At 49.6% G+C, this 16,873-nt stretch overlaps 4 protein-coding genes across 11 annotated transcripts; all 4 read right to left on the bottom strand.

The window, feature by feature from the left end:
• Positions 1-1,318: 1,318 nt before the first annotated feature.
• LOC118504534 (EF-hand calcium-binding domain-containing protein 1-like) lies at positions 1,319-8,804 on the bottom strand. Of its 6 annotated transcripts, XM_036039115.1 has the most exons (7): positions 8,668-8,804; positions 7,689-8,267; positions 5,563-6,203; positions 3,825-4,305; positions 3,654-3,769; positions 2,154-2,302; positions 1,319-2,074 (listed from the first exon to the last, which is right to left on the bottom strand). In XM_036039115.1, exons 3-6 carry the CDS (start codon positions 5,910-5,912, stop codon positions 2,284-2,286), a joined length of 966 nt encoding a protein of 321 aa, XP_035895008.1. In that variant the 5' UTR covers positions 5,913-6,203; positions 7,689-8,267; positions 8,668-8,804; the 3' UTR covers positions 1,319-2,074; positions 2,154-2,283. The 6 variants fall into 6 exon arrangements, with proteins under 6 accessions (XP_035895008.1, XP_035895020.1, XP_035894999.1 ...); XM_036039127.1 differs by lacking the exon at positions 7,689-8,267 and having other exon boundaries at positions 8,668-8,730; XM_036039106.1 differs by lacking the exon at positions 8,668-8,804 and having other exon boundaries at positions 5,563-6,020; positions 7,689-8,619.
• Positions 8,765-9,447, bottom strand: LOC118504570 (general odorant-binding protein 99a-like). Its single transcript, XM_036039190.1, has 2 exons — positions 9,291-9,447; positions 8,765-9,221 (listed from the first exon to the last, which is right to left on the bottom strand). The coding sequence occupies exons 1-2, from the start codon at positions 9,330-9,332 to the stop codon at positions 8,844-8,846; spliced, it is 420 nt and encodes a 139-aa protein (XP_035895083.1). The 5' UTR covers positions 9,333-9,447; the 3' UTR covers positions 8,765-8,843.
• Positions 9,289-12,562, bottom strand: LOC118504557. 3 transcript variants are annotated; one of them, XR_004905315.1, is made up of 4 exons: positions 12,325-12,562; positions 10,574-10,730; positions 10,065-10,510; positions 9,289-9,969 (listed from the first exon to the last, which is right to left on the bottom strand). XR_004905315.1 is itself a non-coding variant. In XM_036039178.1 (2 exons), exons 1-2 carry the CDS (start codon positions 10,721-10,723, stop codon positions 10,124-10,126), a joined length of 537 nt encoding a protein of 178 aa, XP_035895071.1. In that variant the 5' UTR covers positions 10,724-11,589; the 3' UTR covers positions 10,002-10,123. The 3 variants fall into 3 exon arrangements, 1 of the variants encoding a protein (XP_035895071.1); XR_004905312.1 differs by lacking the exon at positions 12,325-12,562 and having other exon boundaries at positions 10,574-11,590; XM_036039178.1 differs by lacking the exons at positions 9,289-9,969; positions 12,325-12,562 and having other exon boundaries at positions 10,002-10,510; positions 10,574-11,589.
• A 125-nt stretch (positions 12,563-12,687) lies between these two features.
• On the bottom strand, positions 12,688-16,755 carry LOC118504467 (head-specific guanylate cyclase). The gene is made up of 6 exons (XM_036038980.1): positions 16,278-16,755; positions 15,448-15,664; positions 15,300-15,373; positions 15,138-15,220; positions 13,743-15,067; positions 12,688-13,683 (listed from the first exon to the last, which is right to left on the bottom strand). Exons 2-6 carry the CDS (start codon positions 15,613-15,615, stop codon positions 13,303-13,305), a joined length of 2,031 nt encoding a protein of 676 aa, XP_035894873.1. The 5' UTR covers positions 15,616-15,664; positions 16,278-16,755; the 3' UTR covers positions 12,688-13,302.
• Positions 16,756-16,873: the final 118 nt, after the last annotated feature.

A 16,873-nucleotide genomic window follows, 5' to 3' on the forward strand; every position in this document is an offset into this window, starting at 1 on the left:
GCAGGTGTGTGCATGACGCATTCATGAGCACACCAACTGCCTGGATGTCCGCGACCTGATGAACAAGCTGGTGAGAACTTTTTGATTTATAGCGGCTTTGAGGTCTCTGAGATCTCTGTGGTGGTTCTGGTTAGAGCTGAGTTCGGTTGGTTAGAATCCTTGCTGTAGTTAGAAGTTCTGAGCTCCTGTACTGCAGTACCGAACTCCATGATGGAATCTCTTTGCTGGAGACAGCTGACTCTCACCAGAGTTAACATCTCAGATATCTAGATCAACTTTTTGCGCCACTTGCTTATCCATTACGCTACCGGACATATTGAACCTCGGGTGCTTTTCCTTTAACATCACCGAATGGTCTGTGTCACTCTGAGATCTGAAAAGAGCTGGACGGTGCAGTTCGACCATGAGATATCTCCATCTCATCGTCCAGAAAGAGAAGCCTCCATCGCCGAAGGAGAAACAATTAACCGTCGTCCACAGAAGCCGACGAACGGTGCGCGGGCTTCCCTCCAAAACAACTACCAGCACCAGCATATTAAAAACTCCAGCTCCATACTGACCTCTAAAAACCGCGTGTCCACCAACTGTACAGCCGGGGGCACAATGAGCAGAAACAGGGGGCGCGAGCGTGGCACGTAAAATTCGTCCGTCCGCGTGGTGCGATCGCTGCCCTCACCATTCCATTCGTAAACACACTGTGTGTGAGCGCGGCTCAGGGATAAATATTGCCTGTATCTCGCTTGTCACACAATTGCGAGAAGAACTTCAAACCGCTCACGTGCGTTTGAAACCATTTTGACAGTTGCGCGCGTTTTCCGTGCAGTGCAGAGAGGCTTGTGGTCATGAAGTAATTAGCTGCAAATGGAATTGAAATCACCTACACAACAACTGCTTCGCCGTTTATGCTGAAGGAGAATCCATCAAGCAAACATAAACGCACAGTTACCTTCAGGTGCTTCAGAGTTCAAGTAATTTCTTGGCGAAGGTCTCAATCGAAAGCTTTAAAAACGAATTTGGAATCGATAACTCCTGGCCAAACCGTTACAGCAACTTCCGTTACGAGAACTCCCCCCCGAAAACTGCAACGGTCAAGGTCTCGCAGCTGACCCTGGGCGGCCAACAGTTTGCTTTTGGAGGTCGGGCGGTGAGATTATAACATGCTCACCACATGCATACAATTAGTGCACGTGGAATTAAACATGAGTTTGCTTTCGATGTTAGGTCTGATGGACGTTACTGACTCGATTGCTCAGTAATGCGATCACCAGAGCACTTCTGTCCGGTGTGGCTCGGCTAATGAGCGAGAGAATATTCATCGTTCATCTCTTCTGGCTTTTATTTCAAGGTTGACTAGATATTCTTGAGGAAGACAGGCAATCCTCCGCTACCTGCAAGCTTTCTATGTCTCTTATATATCGATCGCATCGTCTCTATAGTCTCAAACAATCGCGATAAACAAATCTAGTTATTTTACTTCTGTAGTAAGATTCTACACTATCATTAGCCATTTTAGTTAACCTCACTTCTAACAGGCTACATGACGCTAACGCGACCTATAAATAGATAAACAGATTTTTCTACGGTGCATTCTTCACGACTCTAATAGCTCTAGTAGTGATGTGTAGTAGTACCCGTCGGCCGTTTTCCACTTCTTTGGCGTTCCACTAATTAGCTTGCGTCCCTCAGAGTAAGTTCGTTAGGGTAAGCGAATAGAAATCTGGTTCGATTTCTCAAGAACCCCGGCGATTCCGCCCATGTGTGCGTAAAAAAAGCTCGCCATTTTGGTTTTGCGCCAAATCGGACAAACTTTTGACAGGACCGGCTCTGGCTAATAGTGCGGAATCGGATACGGAACCACACGCGCGTGCGTGACCTTCAATCGCCGATCGCTTCAGCGATGCGCATCGTGATGTTGAGAGTAGCCAAGGCCGGGACGCACGTTTTTGCAGCGACTTCCAAAGACGATGACCGTGTCTTCATCTCTCTCTTCCGGGTACGTGTGACCTGTTTTTGCCGGACCTGGCAGGCCCCCAGCAGCAGGTTTTTACTGCCATTGTGTCACACTGGAAAAGTACTGCAAAGGTTGAAACGTTAGTCGATGTAAGTTGCCGGTGGGGTTCCCCCTTCGGGGGACCCAGTTAGAGGTACCTTACCTGTTGTTTTTGGGCGATTTTTCTTGTTGCTTTGACACTGGAGAGGGTGGTACATCATCCGGTTTTTTAGATAAGACTTCCTGCTTCCAATCTACACGGGCGTCAGTCGTCCGTGCCTCTTCGTGGTGACTTAATTTGAATCTTCTTGCCTGTGGAGGGTATGTTTGGGTTTTTGCGGTCGGTCAACATCGTGTGGACGAAGTCATCATAAAACGAAGAAGAGAAAATCGCAAATACAATCGGAGCTTGATGGCGTGTGTGAGTGTGTGTGTTTGTGAGCAGGGGTGCGCGTCTATGCAAAGACGAAATGACACTGACAGCTATGAACAAGGCAAACACGGACAGTGAACAGGTACTAGTGTCACATCGCGCACAGTAGCAGCTGGTGGGCTTGCGGCAGGGATAGGAGCGTTATTGGTTAAGAGCAGCATTGATTTTTGGAGCTAGAGATGTTAGATATGGAGATGTGAGATGTGTGGATATGGGTTGATCCGTATCATCTGAAACCTGAAACCTTATCAGGATCTCTCAGATTAGGATCCCTGGAACAGTGGCCACACAAATAGACATAAGAGTGACGTTGACGATTGTGATAGATGGCATATATACAGAGAGATGTGATGCACCGCCCATACCATTCAGAATTCGCATGACAGCAACTAAATCTGAAGTTCCTAACATGACGGCGAAAGCAATATTTACAGTAGGCACATGTAAGAGCTCTAACATCATGCAAGCGTTAAGGAGGTCCCGCTCCATCATATACTCCGGCGGTGCTTTCTCCAAACAAACCAACCAGAGCTGCTCCAAACTTTTCCATCGCAACTTATGTACAGAGTGCGTACGCAACAAGTCAAACATTGTTGGGGAACGCGTGGGCGTGTCATACCTGCAACTTCACAGAACATAACCTCACAAACAAGCCGTCGGAAGTCAGAGAGTCTCGACGGCGGGCGTGGAAGGAAACGTCTTTCCACGCATTTTATAGCGTCAATATAGAGAGCGTCATGCAAACGGTAATGACAGCAACAACTGGTGAAAATAGGCGGTAAAAACTAACGAGCGAAGCAGTACGAAACACAAACAACATTCACATGCTAAAATAGGAAGTTTTGGGCGAATAGCCCAGCAACAACAACAAAAAAAGTTGGTCGATACTTTGCACGCACACAGAGACAGAACGCATGGCAGAGGGCGAGCGTAAACAGGACTGCTGGCTTGCAGGATTTTGGCTGGTTTAGAGGCAAAATAGGTTTGAGCTGGTTGCTTGCTGGAGCTTGCGTTTACCTCGATCCTGGCCTAGAAGGATACTCTGTGTGTGTTTTGTTTTTCATTTTTCACTCGCTCTCTCTCTCTCTCTCTATTGGGCTAATAATTTGATGTAATGGCTTGAAAAGAGCTGCCCCAAGTGTCCTGGAGCTCAAGGATATTGGTTGGAGCTAATGGTTGAAGAAGAGAAATGTATGGTGAGGTCAAGAAAGTAAGGAGGTTAACATTTACGCTTGCAGTGTCGATAGGAAGGACATCGTCGCGCGGTCCGACGGTAGACATTGGCCGAACGCCTCCAGCAACAGTGGTTCCTCCGCGATCGCTTCCTGATAATCCTGGAACGAGATCTGTCCACGAAAGCCCTCATCGTTATGTCCATACACCTTCAGGACCATCACTTACCTTGCCATCCTTATCCATGTCCAGCTTGCGCAGCGCAATCTCCACCAAGTCTTTGACGCCCTCGTCCGGATCCTCATCCTGGGGCTGCTTGATGAGACAGTTGCGCAACAGCGCAAACATCTCGTCCTTCGTGATGAACCCGTCACTGTTCAGATCGTACACCCGAAAGCAGAACGCCGTCTTCTCCGCCTGCGAACCCTTCAGAAAGGTGGACAACCCCATCAACCATCCTTCGAGCCGTATCGGCAACCCTTCGTAGCCCTTCTCCCAGGCACAAAAGATACGCTCCATCAGCGTTTCCTCCGTCACGATGTCGAAGGTGCTGTGGAGTAGCTCGCGAAACACCGACCGGTCAATACCGTCCATCGAGGAGCCGGCCTTGGCGATAACGCCCGGATTGCTGGCGGCGAGTGCCTTCGAGTTCATGCTAGCGTTGGCGACCAGTTTGCGATAGATCTTACATAGCGCCTCAACCTCCACTCTGAAATTGGATGGAAGTTTGGAGTATGTGTGTACAATGAATCGCCCACAGAATATTGACTTCTGGAGCCCTGAAGAAGTAGCTGGATTTTTATCGTTCAATTTTCAAACCGGTGATTGCCGAAGACCACTCACAACTTTCTAGCTATAGCGTGCAATAATGGAACAAATTAGCTCACACGACATCCATGAATCTGTTTGCTTCTCACGAAATCGGAAGAATCGCCGAGAAACCCTATGGTCCCCTCCTCGACAAAAGCGGGTCCTGCGATGTGTATTGTGTGTTGCATGTCAGGAGTCGGTCGGTAGTCGGCGATAAAAAGGACATCGATGTTGTATCGAATCATAAATGATAAACAAATCAATAACGAGAAAATTTATGCATTGCTGCCGTTACGCCCCCCCCCCCCCCCCTTTCCAATACACGCGGGGTGACTCGTGTACGAACATACGTTTTGACGACCCGACGATGAGAACAGCACATCTGAAGTCATGCTCAACAACTCGTACACTCGTTCGGACCTGGGCAGTAAATCATGCCACGCTATTAATGTGCCAGCACACCCTAGCCAAGAACGCGGGGAATTTAGGTAAAGATTGGTTTAGACAAATGAGGGAAGTTGTCCGACATAACGACTCCACCTCGCGCTATTGAGATCGGCTTCGAGTGGGAGCAATTAAGGTCTTGTTTGCAGAGTCAATCAATACTACTCAAATAGGGCGATACAACCATTAACGTCAATGGCCGTTAAAAAAAAGAAGAAAAGAGCTCAAAGTTGAAGATGTTGTCCCCTGAGAGCTCTCCTGATGTGTTCTATACTTCATGCTCAACTCCAACACAACTGTCCTTTGTGATGTCTATAACATCCTCAAAAACTCTAGAGATATCTCCGGGATTCTCCAAAGCTTCAGTACTTCACACTCTGATGTCCAGTTTTCTCATTCCCAACACTTTAGGTCTCTCGAGTAATCCTCTCCAAATCCAATTAGAGGCCAATGAAGAAGAAAAGAGCTCATAGTTGAAGATGTTGTCTTCAGCGAACTCTCCTGATGTGTTCTTAACTTCATTTTAAACTCCAACACAATTGCCCTTTGTGATGTCTATGAAATCCTCCAAAATTCTAGAGATATCTCCAGGATTCTCCAACTCTTCTGTACTTCACACTCTGATCTCCGGTTTTCTCATTCCCAACACTTAAGGCCTCTGGAGATAGCCTCCCAATACACTAACCAACTTTGCGCAAAGCGTACCACTTACTTGGAAAAATGTGTCCGCCGCTTGTACATCTCCAGCATCTTCGGATTTAGCTTCCCGTTCAGCTCGTCCATCCTGGCCAGTATGCGTCGGTTGTCGCGCGAGATCGTGGTACGTGCGGTGCCCGCGTTCTGGTCCTTCGCGTGCGTATCAGCCCGTGGCTGATGGGCGCTACCGTTGGGACCGTTCCCGGCCTGATCTCTCGACTGGGCCGAGGCTCGCCTGCCACTGGCCAGAAAGATGGAAACGCTTTTCATTATCATTGCCCCTCCCTTGGTGTTGTTGGTGAACGCGGCCGCCAACGATCTGCCACCCGCACCGCCACCACCCTCCTTCGGCTGCTTTCTACTCATCGTTTCCAGGCGTCCTTTCTTCGGGTCGTTGTTATTTTGTTGGTTGCACGGTTGTAGAGTCCTTTTTTCGCGGGGGGTGTTGGGGTGAGCACGTTCGTTTGTTCGGCCCTGTTCGGGTCGTGGACTGCGGGTTAGCAACCGATGCTTTGAATTGTGTGTATGTATGCGTGTGTTGGTGTGAGTTATGTTGTTGTTTATGGCCAACGGTCGGAGTTCGTGTTCAGCTTATCGAACTGGATGATTGTCCTTTTGAGTTTCCAACCTCGGCTTCGAAGATGTTGCCGCGAGGTCCTGTGCAAGATGTAGCGAAAACGTTTTGAGATGTTTATTTTTAATTTATTCTACTTTCTCTTGTTAGTCGTATTTGGCTTCAGAATCATTGTTCGGATATCTGTGACATAGAGTTCCTGGAGAAAATGGTAGCTCAATAGTCCTTCCTGTCTATTGGAAACAAGGATCAATCTGCTAAAATCGAAGTTACTTCTATCCTCCACATCGTAACATCCGACAAGTCGTAGCAAGTCACAGCTAGATCTTCTAAAATTCTACAAAGTTTATCAGGGATTCCAGGAAGACTCATTTAGAAATATTGGTCTGGACAGTCTCCCCATACGCTGAACTGACTATTCAGCTTCTTCTTCTTCTTCTTCTTCTTAAAGCCCTCCTAGGTCTCCGGTGGCCATCTGATGGCTTACTAGAATTGTTGTAGTCAGTCCCCATTACGGACTATTCAGCTACTCAAGGTATAATGAAGTCAAGGAAGTCAGTAATGGCTGGACAAGACCTCCCAAGGTTTTAGAATCATTATCCGGAACAGAACAGTAAACACAACCATCTACAACATTTCTAAAAAAATAGATCATAGAAGAGACTAAGCCCAAAACAACCAAGAATCTTGAGGAATCATCATCAGAGGTCTATCAGTATTTGTTGAAGTTAATTAGAAGTCTAAAACCTCGCTCATGTTTTATAAATATGAATGCTTAACTTCCCCAGCAAACGAATCGCATGTCAGCGCACTGTAGCTGACGCTTCCTTACTTCTTCCTAAAGCAGTCCTTGGGCGAGACGAGAAGAAGGGATAATAGGAGAAGCTCACGGTTGGGGTTCTAATTGCACAAACCTGCCCAGTGCCATACAGCACCGACCGAATTTGGTGTCAATCAATACCGAAACGTCAACGGGTGTTGAAAGCTCCCGTTGATAAGACCACCTCCCGACTCTCCTCGCCCACAGCCCTTTTCGCCCCTGGTGGTGGATGGTTGGCGCCTGGCCCTGTGCGCGTCAAACTTTTCAAAGGCAAAGGTTTAAACGTTTCCCTTCGCACCGCTTATCAACGGCAGGTGATCGACATTTGCCCAAAACAGAGAAGGGGAGGGGGGGGGGGGCCCTCCGAGCGAGCGAGGGCAAACAGTCAGCCAAGAACACCCATCAGAAATTGTTCCAATCCTTGGCCCAATGCCAAAACTTGCGCCAAAAGTTGCGAGCCTTAATTTGCATATCCTCTGGAGTTGGAAGGAGAAACCAAAAAAGAAAACAAACACACACACACACAAGCGAAACCGTATCGTATCCTCACAGTGAGACTTCCCTTCCTGAGAGGTCGGCGATTCTTTGTTTTGCCACGGGGTTCTGTTGAAACGGTCCAACATAATTGTCGCTAGTCCCCTGCTCCGAGTGTGTCATCAGTGTTTTAAAGTGGATAGTCATGATGGCGTGGACAGGGTCACACGGTGAGTTTTCGCCACAAGGAAAACACACCATCTCGGGAACTCACTTGCAGGTAGTCGGCGCGCCACAACAAAAAAAACTCGACAGGGAAGTTTTGTTTCTACACTGTAGACACCATGACCGTCGCGGCGGTACACGGACGCACGGACGGACTTAGGGCGACCGAACTTTTGCACGAATCCGTGTTGGCCATTACTTGCGAAACACTGGCAAAACTCACCGTGACCGGACCCGGGAGCGAATTGATTTTTCCCGTCTTTTTTTTTTTGTTTTTGTTCTGTCGGTGTTTGTTGATTATGGTCTTGGGGTCGTTATTGATGTTTTGAAGCTTGTACGCGGTGCGTCCTCCAAACGGGCACCAGAGGACACAACACTGCGGGGTTTTTGGATTTTGTTTATTGTAGTTGCTAGGGAGATACGCCACGACCCATCATGACACAGCAGATATAGGAGTTGTGTGTGTGTGTGTGTGTTTGTTCGCGAGATTTTTTCTTCAGCTCCGAGAATCGGAATATTGCGAGGACACAGGTGCTACTGCAAATGTCAGTGACCTGCGAAGAAGCTACCTCGTATGTCAATATCTCGTTGAAGTCTCGTCACCTGGTTTGAGACGATTATCTGAGGTCTGTGGGAGGGAGTTTTTGAGTAGAGAGCAGGTATTAGCAGCAATGTCTAGGAGTCTTCATCTTCCAAAGACATCCAAACCTCCGAAAGAGCTAGTTAAGCTCAGCTAGCAATCTGAGGTCTTTGAGGGTACATCTCCTATAGGTTGATAGTAGATAGCGAGCACCAACAACCTATAGGAGTCTAAATCTTCCGAGGACACAGGTGCTACTGCAAATGTCAGTGACTTGCGAAGCTACCATATGTCAATATCTCGGTGAAGTTTCGTCCACTGCTTTGAGACAATCAATCTGAGATCTCTGGGAGTATATCTCCTATAGGTTGATAGTAGAGAGCGAGCACCAACAACCTATAGGAGTCTGAATCTTCCGAGGACACAGATCAGTGAGTAGCGATGCTACCTCGTCTGTCAATATCTCGGTGAAGTCTCGTACTGGTACCCCAGAGGGTTCTTGATGTTCTCCCACAGGTTGATAGTAGACACCGCACACCGGAAGGTTTGCATTTGCTTGTATAGATCACTTTATTCCAATTCGTATTCACCGTTCACCGTGCCAAATGATTGCCAAGATCGTCCTCAGTCCTTCTTCACGCTCGCCTTGATCAACGACAGGTTGTTCTTCTGGAAGCACTGGAAGCCCCGGAATGCCCAGTGGCACACGTTGCCGTCGGTGTTGGTGCCGGCACACTTGACGATTTCGGCACGCACCTCATCGGCGTCCCGGCCGTGGGCGAGCTGCACCACCAGGTTGTCTACGATCGGGCCGGTCGCATCATCGAACAGCTGCATCTTGTTGAAGATGCACTTGATGTAGCACTGGGTGGTGTCATCCTCCGGGAAGTTCCACGACTTGTACTTCTCGACCAGCTCGTCCGACACGCTCAGCGACTGGACGCACTCGGCACGGTACTTCAGCAGATCGTCACGCGTCTGCACCACAAACTCGGCGCTCACCTGTGGGTTCGGAAAAATTGGATGCTTGATGCCCACGGATACCGTGCAACGGCCCGATGTCTTACTTACCACGGCACCGAGGGCCAGAACTGCAATCACAAACTTCAGCATCTTTTCTCTAGAGCACAGGTACGGCACTTATCGCACGAGGTGAGGAAGCTGCACTACACTACCTTCCGGTGATGGGCAAGAACGCGGACTGATGGTTGAGCTTGGTCGGTCGGCCGGCTTTTATAAGACGCGCGGGCACGCACGCACGCACACACGCCTTCAAACGATCATCCCAGACAATCAAGCATCCCGGTGGCCGGGGCGGCACACACACACACGGGCTGAGAGGGATTGATTTGCTCCACTTATTTACTTGATAGCCCACGACTGTGTTCGACGACGGTGATGCCGGCCGCTGATGTACATTGACCCTCATCATATCCACCCGGGTTTGCTATGCTCCTACAGGTTCCGATTGTGCGAGGCGTCGTGTGAGCACACTTCAATTTGATTATGTCCCCCGAACCCCCGAACGGTGCGCGGTGCAGTGTAAATTGATGATACCCCACGCTCGGGGTCGTCAGGAAGCGAACGGGTCTGCGCATGTGATAAGTGAAGGCCCCACAGTTCCAGGGCCTGCCCAACGATCAGCTGATCTGTCCGATCCGATGCCCGACTGCAGGCGATTGATAATGAACCTGTTGACACATGGTGGCCGCCACCACCGCTAGACTGCGCTGGTGCTTGAAGACATCGGCTTTCGGGGCGATAATGGTGGCGAAAAGGAAGTGAGTTGTCAACAGCGAACCTCGCCTCGGGCTATTGTTATTTATTCCAACCGCAAGTAATTACCTCGTGGAAAGTTTTGGAGGGTGAACAGACTAACATTTACACACCACAGCAGGAAAGCGTCAAAATAAGTCATACTCCGTGCTCTGGATGCAGGCGAAGAACGTGTACGCCCGCAGACACTCGTCGTGCGTGGCGTTCGGTTCCTGCAGGCATCGGCTCGTCTCGCTCCGGATATCGTCCGGGTCCTCCACGATCGCGTTGCTGTACTGCATCTGGGCGTGCACGTTCGACTCGTGCAGCACATCACCCTGCTCGATCGCTAGCAGCTCCGACTTGTGCAGGATACAGCGTATGATGCACCAGCGACTATCGGCATCGTCCGTGTGCAGCGCCACCTGTCGCATGTAGTCGATCAGTGGGCTGCCCCGCACCGAGTACTGCTTGGTGCACTCATCCTTATACCGGGTCGCGTCCGCGAATGTCCGCACCACGTACGCACCTTGCGCCTGGAGAAGAGATAGAACGGGTTAGAGCTGTGGAACACGACCGTATCTTCCTGTTGATCTTACCACAACAAACAGCGAAATCGAAACGAGCAATGTTTTCATCGCAGCACTACACCACCGTAGCTCGTATTGCAGAGGAAAGCGCAAACGCGTATGCACGTGGTAAGTCACTTCAGCCCACCGTCTGGTGTAGTCATCAGGAATCGGGTCCATTTTATATCTGGCGTGAAAGTATCGGTTAAATGTCGATCTGCACACAGTCGGGCCCCGAGTCTTCTGATGAAATGAGCTCAAGGTCTCCTCGGTTGTGTCGTACAGCTGCTACCCTGCGGGACTCTGACGACCTAATCGACACAATCGTTTCCGGCTTGTTGGGGTAGATATTATCGTTACGGTCAGGCTCTACCCCCCACCCGGTTCGATTGCGTGCACAGCGCAGTTGTGATGTTTCGAGAATTGCGCATCTTACAGTTGGTCAATTCGGGAGGTCCTCCTAATTCTAGCAAGTCTATCTGCTCTGGCTGTCCTCCATATGGCCATATGGCTACCTGTACCTGTGCACGGGTAGCTATCTGAGTTCCAAGTTGCGATGCTGCGGTTGCATCTCGCACGCACTCGCGTCCAATCAGTGCGCGGCCCATGACACAACCTGCAAAACTGTTTCTTCCGCAACCCGTGGTGCCAAATAGCATCAACAACCCGATTGCGACGCTTATCAACTTAACGCAATCCTTTACAATTGACCATTCGCCAAGCCAGCTGGCGAATAAATTCAATTAATCGTGGAACAAAAGCTGATGCGTGTTTGCACGGTTCCCCACTTATCTTTGCCAGGCACAGCGTTCGGTTTCTTGGAAGCCGGGGCAACCGTTTCTCGCGGAAGACCGTTGGGTGGGCGATGGTGATAAGGTGGAGACGGGGCCGCATCCTATCGCACTCCGGTCGGACGATCAGTGAAGGTCAGGTCAGGGAGTGGAGATTTCTCTCGGAAGGGCCAATCAAGCGGCAATACCTTACTGGCGAAGGACCGCGAAAGTGCGAAATCGACTGCAGTAGCTGTAAAAGAACTCTTATCAGAAGAAGGGGGGGGGGGGGGGGGGGAATTGGTTGTAAGTTTAAATTTAAACTGGAGGCTAACGACCTAGTTTGGAGAACAGATATGGTTTAAGGAGATGCGAGAACTCTCAGCCTTCTTGGTGAGAATCAATCAAGAAATCTAGGGTTGAGAAACTTTTTACTAGAAATTCAGGAGCTCTCCAAGAATACCTTGGGAGTTCTACATAACTTCATCTTCAAATTCAAACTGGAGGTTAACGACCTAATTTGGAGTATCTTGGAGGACTCAGATTTCGTCTTGGTGAGTGACAGGAATGATTCAGACTTCAAATTTAAACTGAAGCCTAACGAACTCTCAATGGGAGAACTCTCAGCCTTCTTGATGAGAATCGGTTAAGAAAACTAGGGTTGAGAATCTTTTTACTAAAAACCCTGGAGTTCTCCAAGAATATCTTAGGAGATCTTAGAATGATTCCGACTTCAAATGTAAACTGGAGCCGAACGACCTAGTTTGGAGTATCTTGGAGGATTCAGACTTTTTGGTGAGAATCAGTCCAGAAAACTCTGATTCTACCAAGAAAACTAAGGTTGACAAACCCAGCAGTTCTCCAAGAATACATCAAGAGCTCTAGATAACTTTAACTTCAAATTCAAACTGGAAGGCTAAAGACCTAGTTCACAGTACACATATAGTTGCAGGAGCTTTCATAATTCTTGGCGCAAATATCTTTGAACAAAAGACGGGCATTACTACTTACCAGCTTCTCAGGACTTCTCCAAGAGTTCTTGGTGCCTTCTTCCTGCCAGCCTGCCTTCTTGGTGGTCATGTACTGGTTTACTAGACTTGCTGGTTCTCCGTTCTGGATACTTGGACGTCAGAAAATGACGAGAATGGAAGCTATGACGATCAACATTCGAGATCTCCTGGCGAAATTAAGCTCCAAGTATCAATCAAGACAATATTCGGAGGTATCTAACTACTTACTTCTCCGGATATTGTTCTCAGATACTGCCAAGAACTCAGATAGACCCAAGGCCCTACTCCAGTAACTGTGGTCATTCTGGACCGAACAGATACCTGTCGAGGCTCTACATCCCCGCATCTTCCCAATCTCGCATAGTGTTTCTGATCGTATGTTTATTACTGACACAATACTAAGCGGACACAAGAAACTACATAGTTCGTTAGGGTTCGCATTCGGTTCAGTTCACAACAGACTTTAAAACAAAAAACGTAAAAACATCTATCCAACAAAACGGACCGGTGAATGTCCCGCGACGGATAACAATCAAGTGACGATAAACGGAATTACATCCAATGTTCTGTACTAGCTTTTTTTTCTGAAACCCCGCCGAATATCGTGTTATTTGGCATATCTGAGTAAGGCGGTTCTGAAGAGGGTTGCCTCTCTCTCTCTCTCTCTCTCTCTCTCTCTCTCTGGCATTGTAATGCACCTTAGCGGTGATGATAGATGGGTGTGAATGTGTGGGTGTCTGTACCTATAAGAGCTAGTTGACCGGTCCGGAGGGGGGCCGCTTTTTATTGGTGTGTGCTCTGCTAGAGTTGGGTTGGTCGTAGAGAGGTTTGGTTTAGTGGAAATGGTTACATAGGTATTTGATTGCCGGCCAGCGCACTGTACCGTACGTTTAACATCTACTAACATTAATACATGCTGGGTGTGTGTGTGGAGGCGTTAAATCTATCATCTTGTGTTGTGGGACCGGCAGAGCGCGTCCTACTGGCCGACCTCGAGCGTGATGGTGTCGGTCGTCTCCTGTAGCGTCTGTCGCATCGCCTCCTCGATGTGTTCCTGCAGCGGACGGTCGTTGCTGAGCGTCGGATGCTTGTAACCCTCGAGGAAGTAGCACGTCAGCCCCTTGGAGTCGGTAAACTCTTTCGGCATGCAGGACGCATCCCGCGCATTCAGCTGAAATCCAAAGTCCGGATGTTTGACCAACCATTCGCGCGTCGTTGGGCTGATGTTGATCTTGCACGCCTCGCTGCCCGACTCGAACTTGTTCGCAATCGTGACGTTGTGGCCGAACAGACAGTACCGTGGCATCTTGCGGCCGACCACACCGGCCAACACCGTGCCAGTGTGGATGCCGATCCGCATCTAGGAAGGGAACACTTGGAGTTAACGTTTCCCGACGAGCTGTTGCCCGAGACACTCACCTTGATGTGTTGACCGTCGTGCGTGTTGTAGAGCGTGCAGGTTTCGATCATCCGCAGCGCCATCCAGGCGACCTTGTGCGCGTCGTAGATGCTGGCCCGATGCAGCCCGCTCGCCACACAGTACGCGTCGCCAATCGTTTCCACCTTGTACACGTCGAAGAATCCGCACAGCTCGTCAAAGTGTTTGTACAGATTCTCCAGCATGTTGATGACCATGAACGGGGTCGCGCGCGAGCAGATGCTGGTAAAGCCGACGATATCGCTGAACAGCATCGTCACCTCCGGGTACGTCTTGGCATCGATCTGCGCGCCGAGCCACAACCGTTCCGCGATCTCCGCCGGAAAGATGAGCTGCAGCAGGCTGACGTTCTTCTTACGCTCCTTGATGACGGCCGCATTCGCCTCCTCGATCGAACTCTTCAGCTTGTCCATACGGCGCCTCAATCCATCCTGCGCCCGGGCCTGCTCACCGACCAGTATTACTTCACGCGTCGCATCGTGCAGCGGAATGTCCGAGATGAACAGCCCGTTGCAGGTGAGTCCCTCCAACCCATCCAGAAACGGTGACCCGACAAACAGCAGCGCGTTCGACTCCGGGCAGAACACCATCTGGCCCTTTATCTCAAGCCCCTTGGCGAAGAAGTCCGGCCGGCCCGGTGGTGCCCGCAGCGAGATCATGAACGGCGTGTTGGTGCGGCGCACGATCTCGCGGAAGTGGAGCTGAAGTCCGCGCGGTCTCTTGAACCGAAACACGGTACTGGCGCAGAGTCCCGCCGTACCGGCACCCACGTGTCCCTTGAACAGCCGGCTAAAGGCCGACCCCATCTGCACCAGCCGCAGCTGCTCGTCCATGATGAAGTGCCACGGGAAGGCGTCGCAGAAAAATTGGTTGCTCACCTTCAGATCACGTGCGTCCCCCGACACCACATCGGCCGGACCGCGTCGTTCCGGCGTCACCTCGGCCGGTTCATCCACGCGCAGCAGGTAGCGATAGCGCGGCGTATCGCCCGGCAACGGTTCCAGCTCTATCTCCGGCTCACAGTTAAACAGCAGCCTGCTGAGAGCCTGCAGACAGCCGAGCAGCAACCAGGCCAGCACCGGACGCTCGGACGTGAAGATGAGCTCGCCTTCGCCCGCGCACACGAACCCCGTGTCCGAGATGTCCTCCTCCTGCAGCTTCAGCACATCGTACACACCGTCGAGCGAGCCGAGAAACTCTTGCAGATCCGAACCGAGACACTTGAACGCACGCTCTATCACACCGACGCACGCCGTCTGGATCAGCTCCTCGCCGAGGTGTACCAGGATCTCCGACACGGCCGACTCTGTGGAAGGTGACCGTGAGTTGGTCAGGCGTGTGCGTTGCTGAAATCTGACCAGTCCCCAAAAACTTACCATCAATCTGCGCCAGATTATCCTGAATATCGGCAAGGTAGTCATAGTGCGGGTAGATCGACAGCTCAGACCGTTCACTTTTCCTGAGGATAAGAAAGCGAACGCTTTAACCTGAACCTTTAACCATGGACTCACCTGATGTGACCGGTGAAGCAGACTTACAGTTTTGACAGACCCGGCCACCTGTTGCTGTATTTACCGATCAGGGACATCAGTGCCTCGTGCACATTGTCGATCTGGCAACGAGCGGACAAACTTAGTTCCCCCTTCTGCGTGAGACTAAACCTCACAAAGCTGGCTAAATACTTACCGATGGTGCCGTCAGCAGCTGTATTGCTGCGTTCAGATGGGTAAGCGTAAGCGCATCGCCCGGTATCTCGCTCAGGTCCTCATCCAGGTTCCAGTTGTGCGCCTCGGCGATTGATGGTTGACGCTGGAACTGTTCGCTCGAAGTGTGCTTTGCAAATGGGCAGGCCATGGTGCAGCTGCTCTGGCCTCACACTGTCCGCGTACCAGGTGAGCGGTTCCTGAGCAGGGCGTAAAAGTTGGTTAAAAATTCACTTCGCGAATTCACGCGCGTCAGTGGGTGGGTGTGCGTGTCTGAATTTTGATTGTGAAGAAAAATATTGATTTTCTGTAATAGACAGTACACGACAACTTCCCCCGAACGCTTCCAAAGTTCTTGGTTGTCCTTGTCTAGGTTTTTTTTTTTTTTGAGCTGCGAGCAAGATTCTTCGAGTTCTGGACAAATTTAATAAGCACCAGCACTTGAAAAAAAGGCAATTAAAAAGCGAGCTTACATAAAGAAAATCCACCAACCGAGTACATAACTCGGGATATTGGGAGGATGTCTTTTTTTTTTTGTGTCGCTGCTTCCTCTTCCTATGTGGAAGCACTTTGCACCATCAGTAATCAGTACGCGTGCGCTTGTATGATAATTTATCGCTTTTCTTCCTTTTTTTTTTGGTTCACAAGAAATTTCCTCAAAACTAGCTCACAATTTGACGATGTTTAAGGAGTAATGGCTTCGTGATGGTTCTTGGAGATGCACACGCCCGAAGCTGCAGAACACTTATTGTATGATTGATGCCAGTTTGTTGCATATTGTTGATTGGGGTGCAGCACACATCACCAGCTTACCTGCCTATTAACAGCTTCGCGCGCTCACACCAAACACCAGGCACCAGCTTGAACCAAGCGCTCGGTCACATCTGGACCGACTGTTTATGTTTCCTCGCCGTCGGAGCGATCGCTAGGCTTCGGGTTTCGGGTTAAGGGGTAGTTATGCAACGCTTTCAAGTGCGCCTGCCCAGCACCGCGAAGAACGTCGTGAAGCGAACCAAGACACCAGTCGTACTACGGCACAGCAACGAGGACATCGTTGTATAGATCCGCGCCATTTTTTTTTTTTTTTTTGCTCCCTGGAACACTCTTCTCAATATCTTTCGCCGTCCGGTGGTGATTAACAATTGAATTATGGTTTTTTTGGATGATCACTTTCGGTAATTACTTTCTCTAACTACTGTCAAACAGGCAAGAGACGCTCGAAACGCGATATCACCATTATCGACCGCGTAACGGTTTTCACAGTTCAAAATTTAAACACTACGGGCGACTGGGCGTCTCCATCGATTAGTAATTAATTTTATATTATTTTTTTATCATTAAAAAATAAATGTGATTTTTATTACAATAAAGAGATTTCGGAAAAAAGCAATAGGTTTAATGATGGATTT

This window comes from Anopheles stephensi, chromosome X (genome assembly GCF_013141755.1).
Source record: "Anopheles stephensi strain Indian chromosome X, UCI_ANSTEP_V1.0, whole genome shotgun sequence".
Classification (NCBI taxonomy): Eukaryota; Metazoa; Arthropoda; class Insecta; order Diptera; family Culicidae; genus Anopheles; species Anopheles stephensi.

What these genes read in the sequence shown, in the direction of transcription:
- LOC118504534 (XM_036039115.1), bottom strand. Translation starts at nt 5,912, where the DNA reads ATGAGTAGAAAGCAGCCGAAGGAGGGTGGTGGCGGTGCGGGTGGCAGA. An exon ending in CGGCGGACACATTTTTCCAA is followed by an intron (nt 4,306 to 5,562) that starts GTAAGTGGTACG and finishes ATCCAATTTCAG; the next exon opens with AGTGGAGGTTGAGGCGCTAT. An exon ending in ACATGGATAAGGATGGCAAG is followed by an intron (nt 3,770 to 3,824) that starts GTAAGTGATGGT and finishes TTTCGTGGACAG; the next exon opens with ATCTCGTTCCAGGATTATCA.
- LOC118504570 (XM_036039190.1), bottom strand. Translation starts at nt 9,332, where the DNA reads ATGCTGAAGTTTGTGATTGCAGTTCTGGCCCTCGGTGCCGTG. An exon ending in TTCTGGCCCTCGGTGCCGTG is followed by an intron (nt 9,222 to 9,290) that starts GTAAGTAAGACA and finishes CCGAACCCACAG; the next exon opens with GTGAGCGCCGAGTTTGTGGT.
- LOC118504557 (XM_036039178.1), bottom strand. Translation starts at nt 10,723, where the DNA reads ATGGACCCGATTCCTGATGACTACACCAGACGGTGGGCTGAAGTGACT. An exon ending in CGATTTCGCTGTTTGTTGTG is followed by an intron (nt 10,511 to 10,573) that starts GTAAGATCAACA and finishes TCTCTTCTCCAG; the next exon opens with GCGCAAGGTGCGTACGTGGT.
- LOC118504467 (XM_036038980.1), bottom strand. Translation starts at nt 15,615, where the DNA reads ATGGCCTGCCCATTTGCAAAGCACACTTCGAGCGAACAGTTCCAGCGT. An exon ending in AGCTGCTGACGGCACCATCG is followed by an intron (nt 15,374 to 15,447) that starts GTAAGTATTTAG and finishes GCTCGTTGCCAG; the next exon opens with ATCGACAATGTGCACGAGGC. An exon ending in TGGCCGGGTCTGTCAAAACT is followed by an intron (nt 15,221 to 15,299) that starts GTAAGTCTGCTT and finishes TCTTATCCTCAG; the next exon opens with GAAAAGTGAACGGTCTGAGC.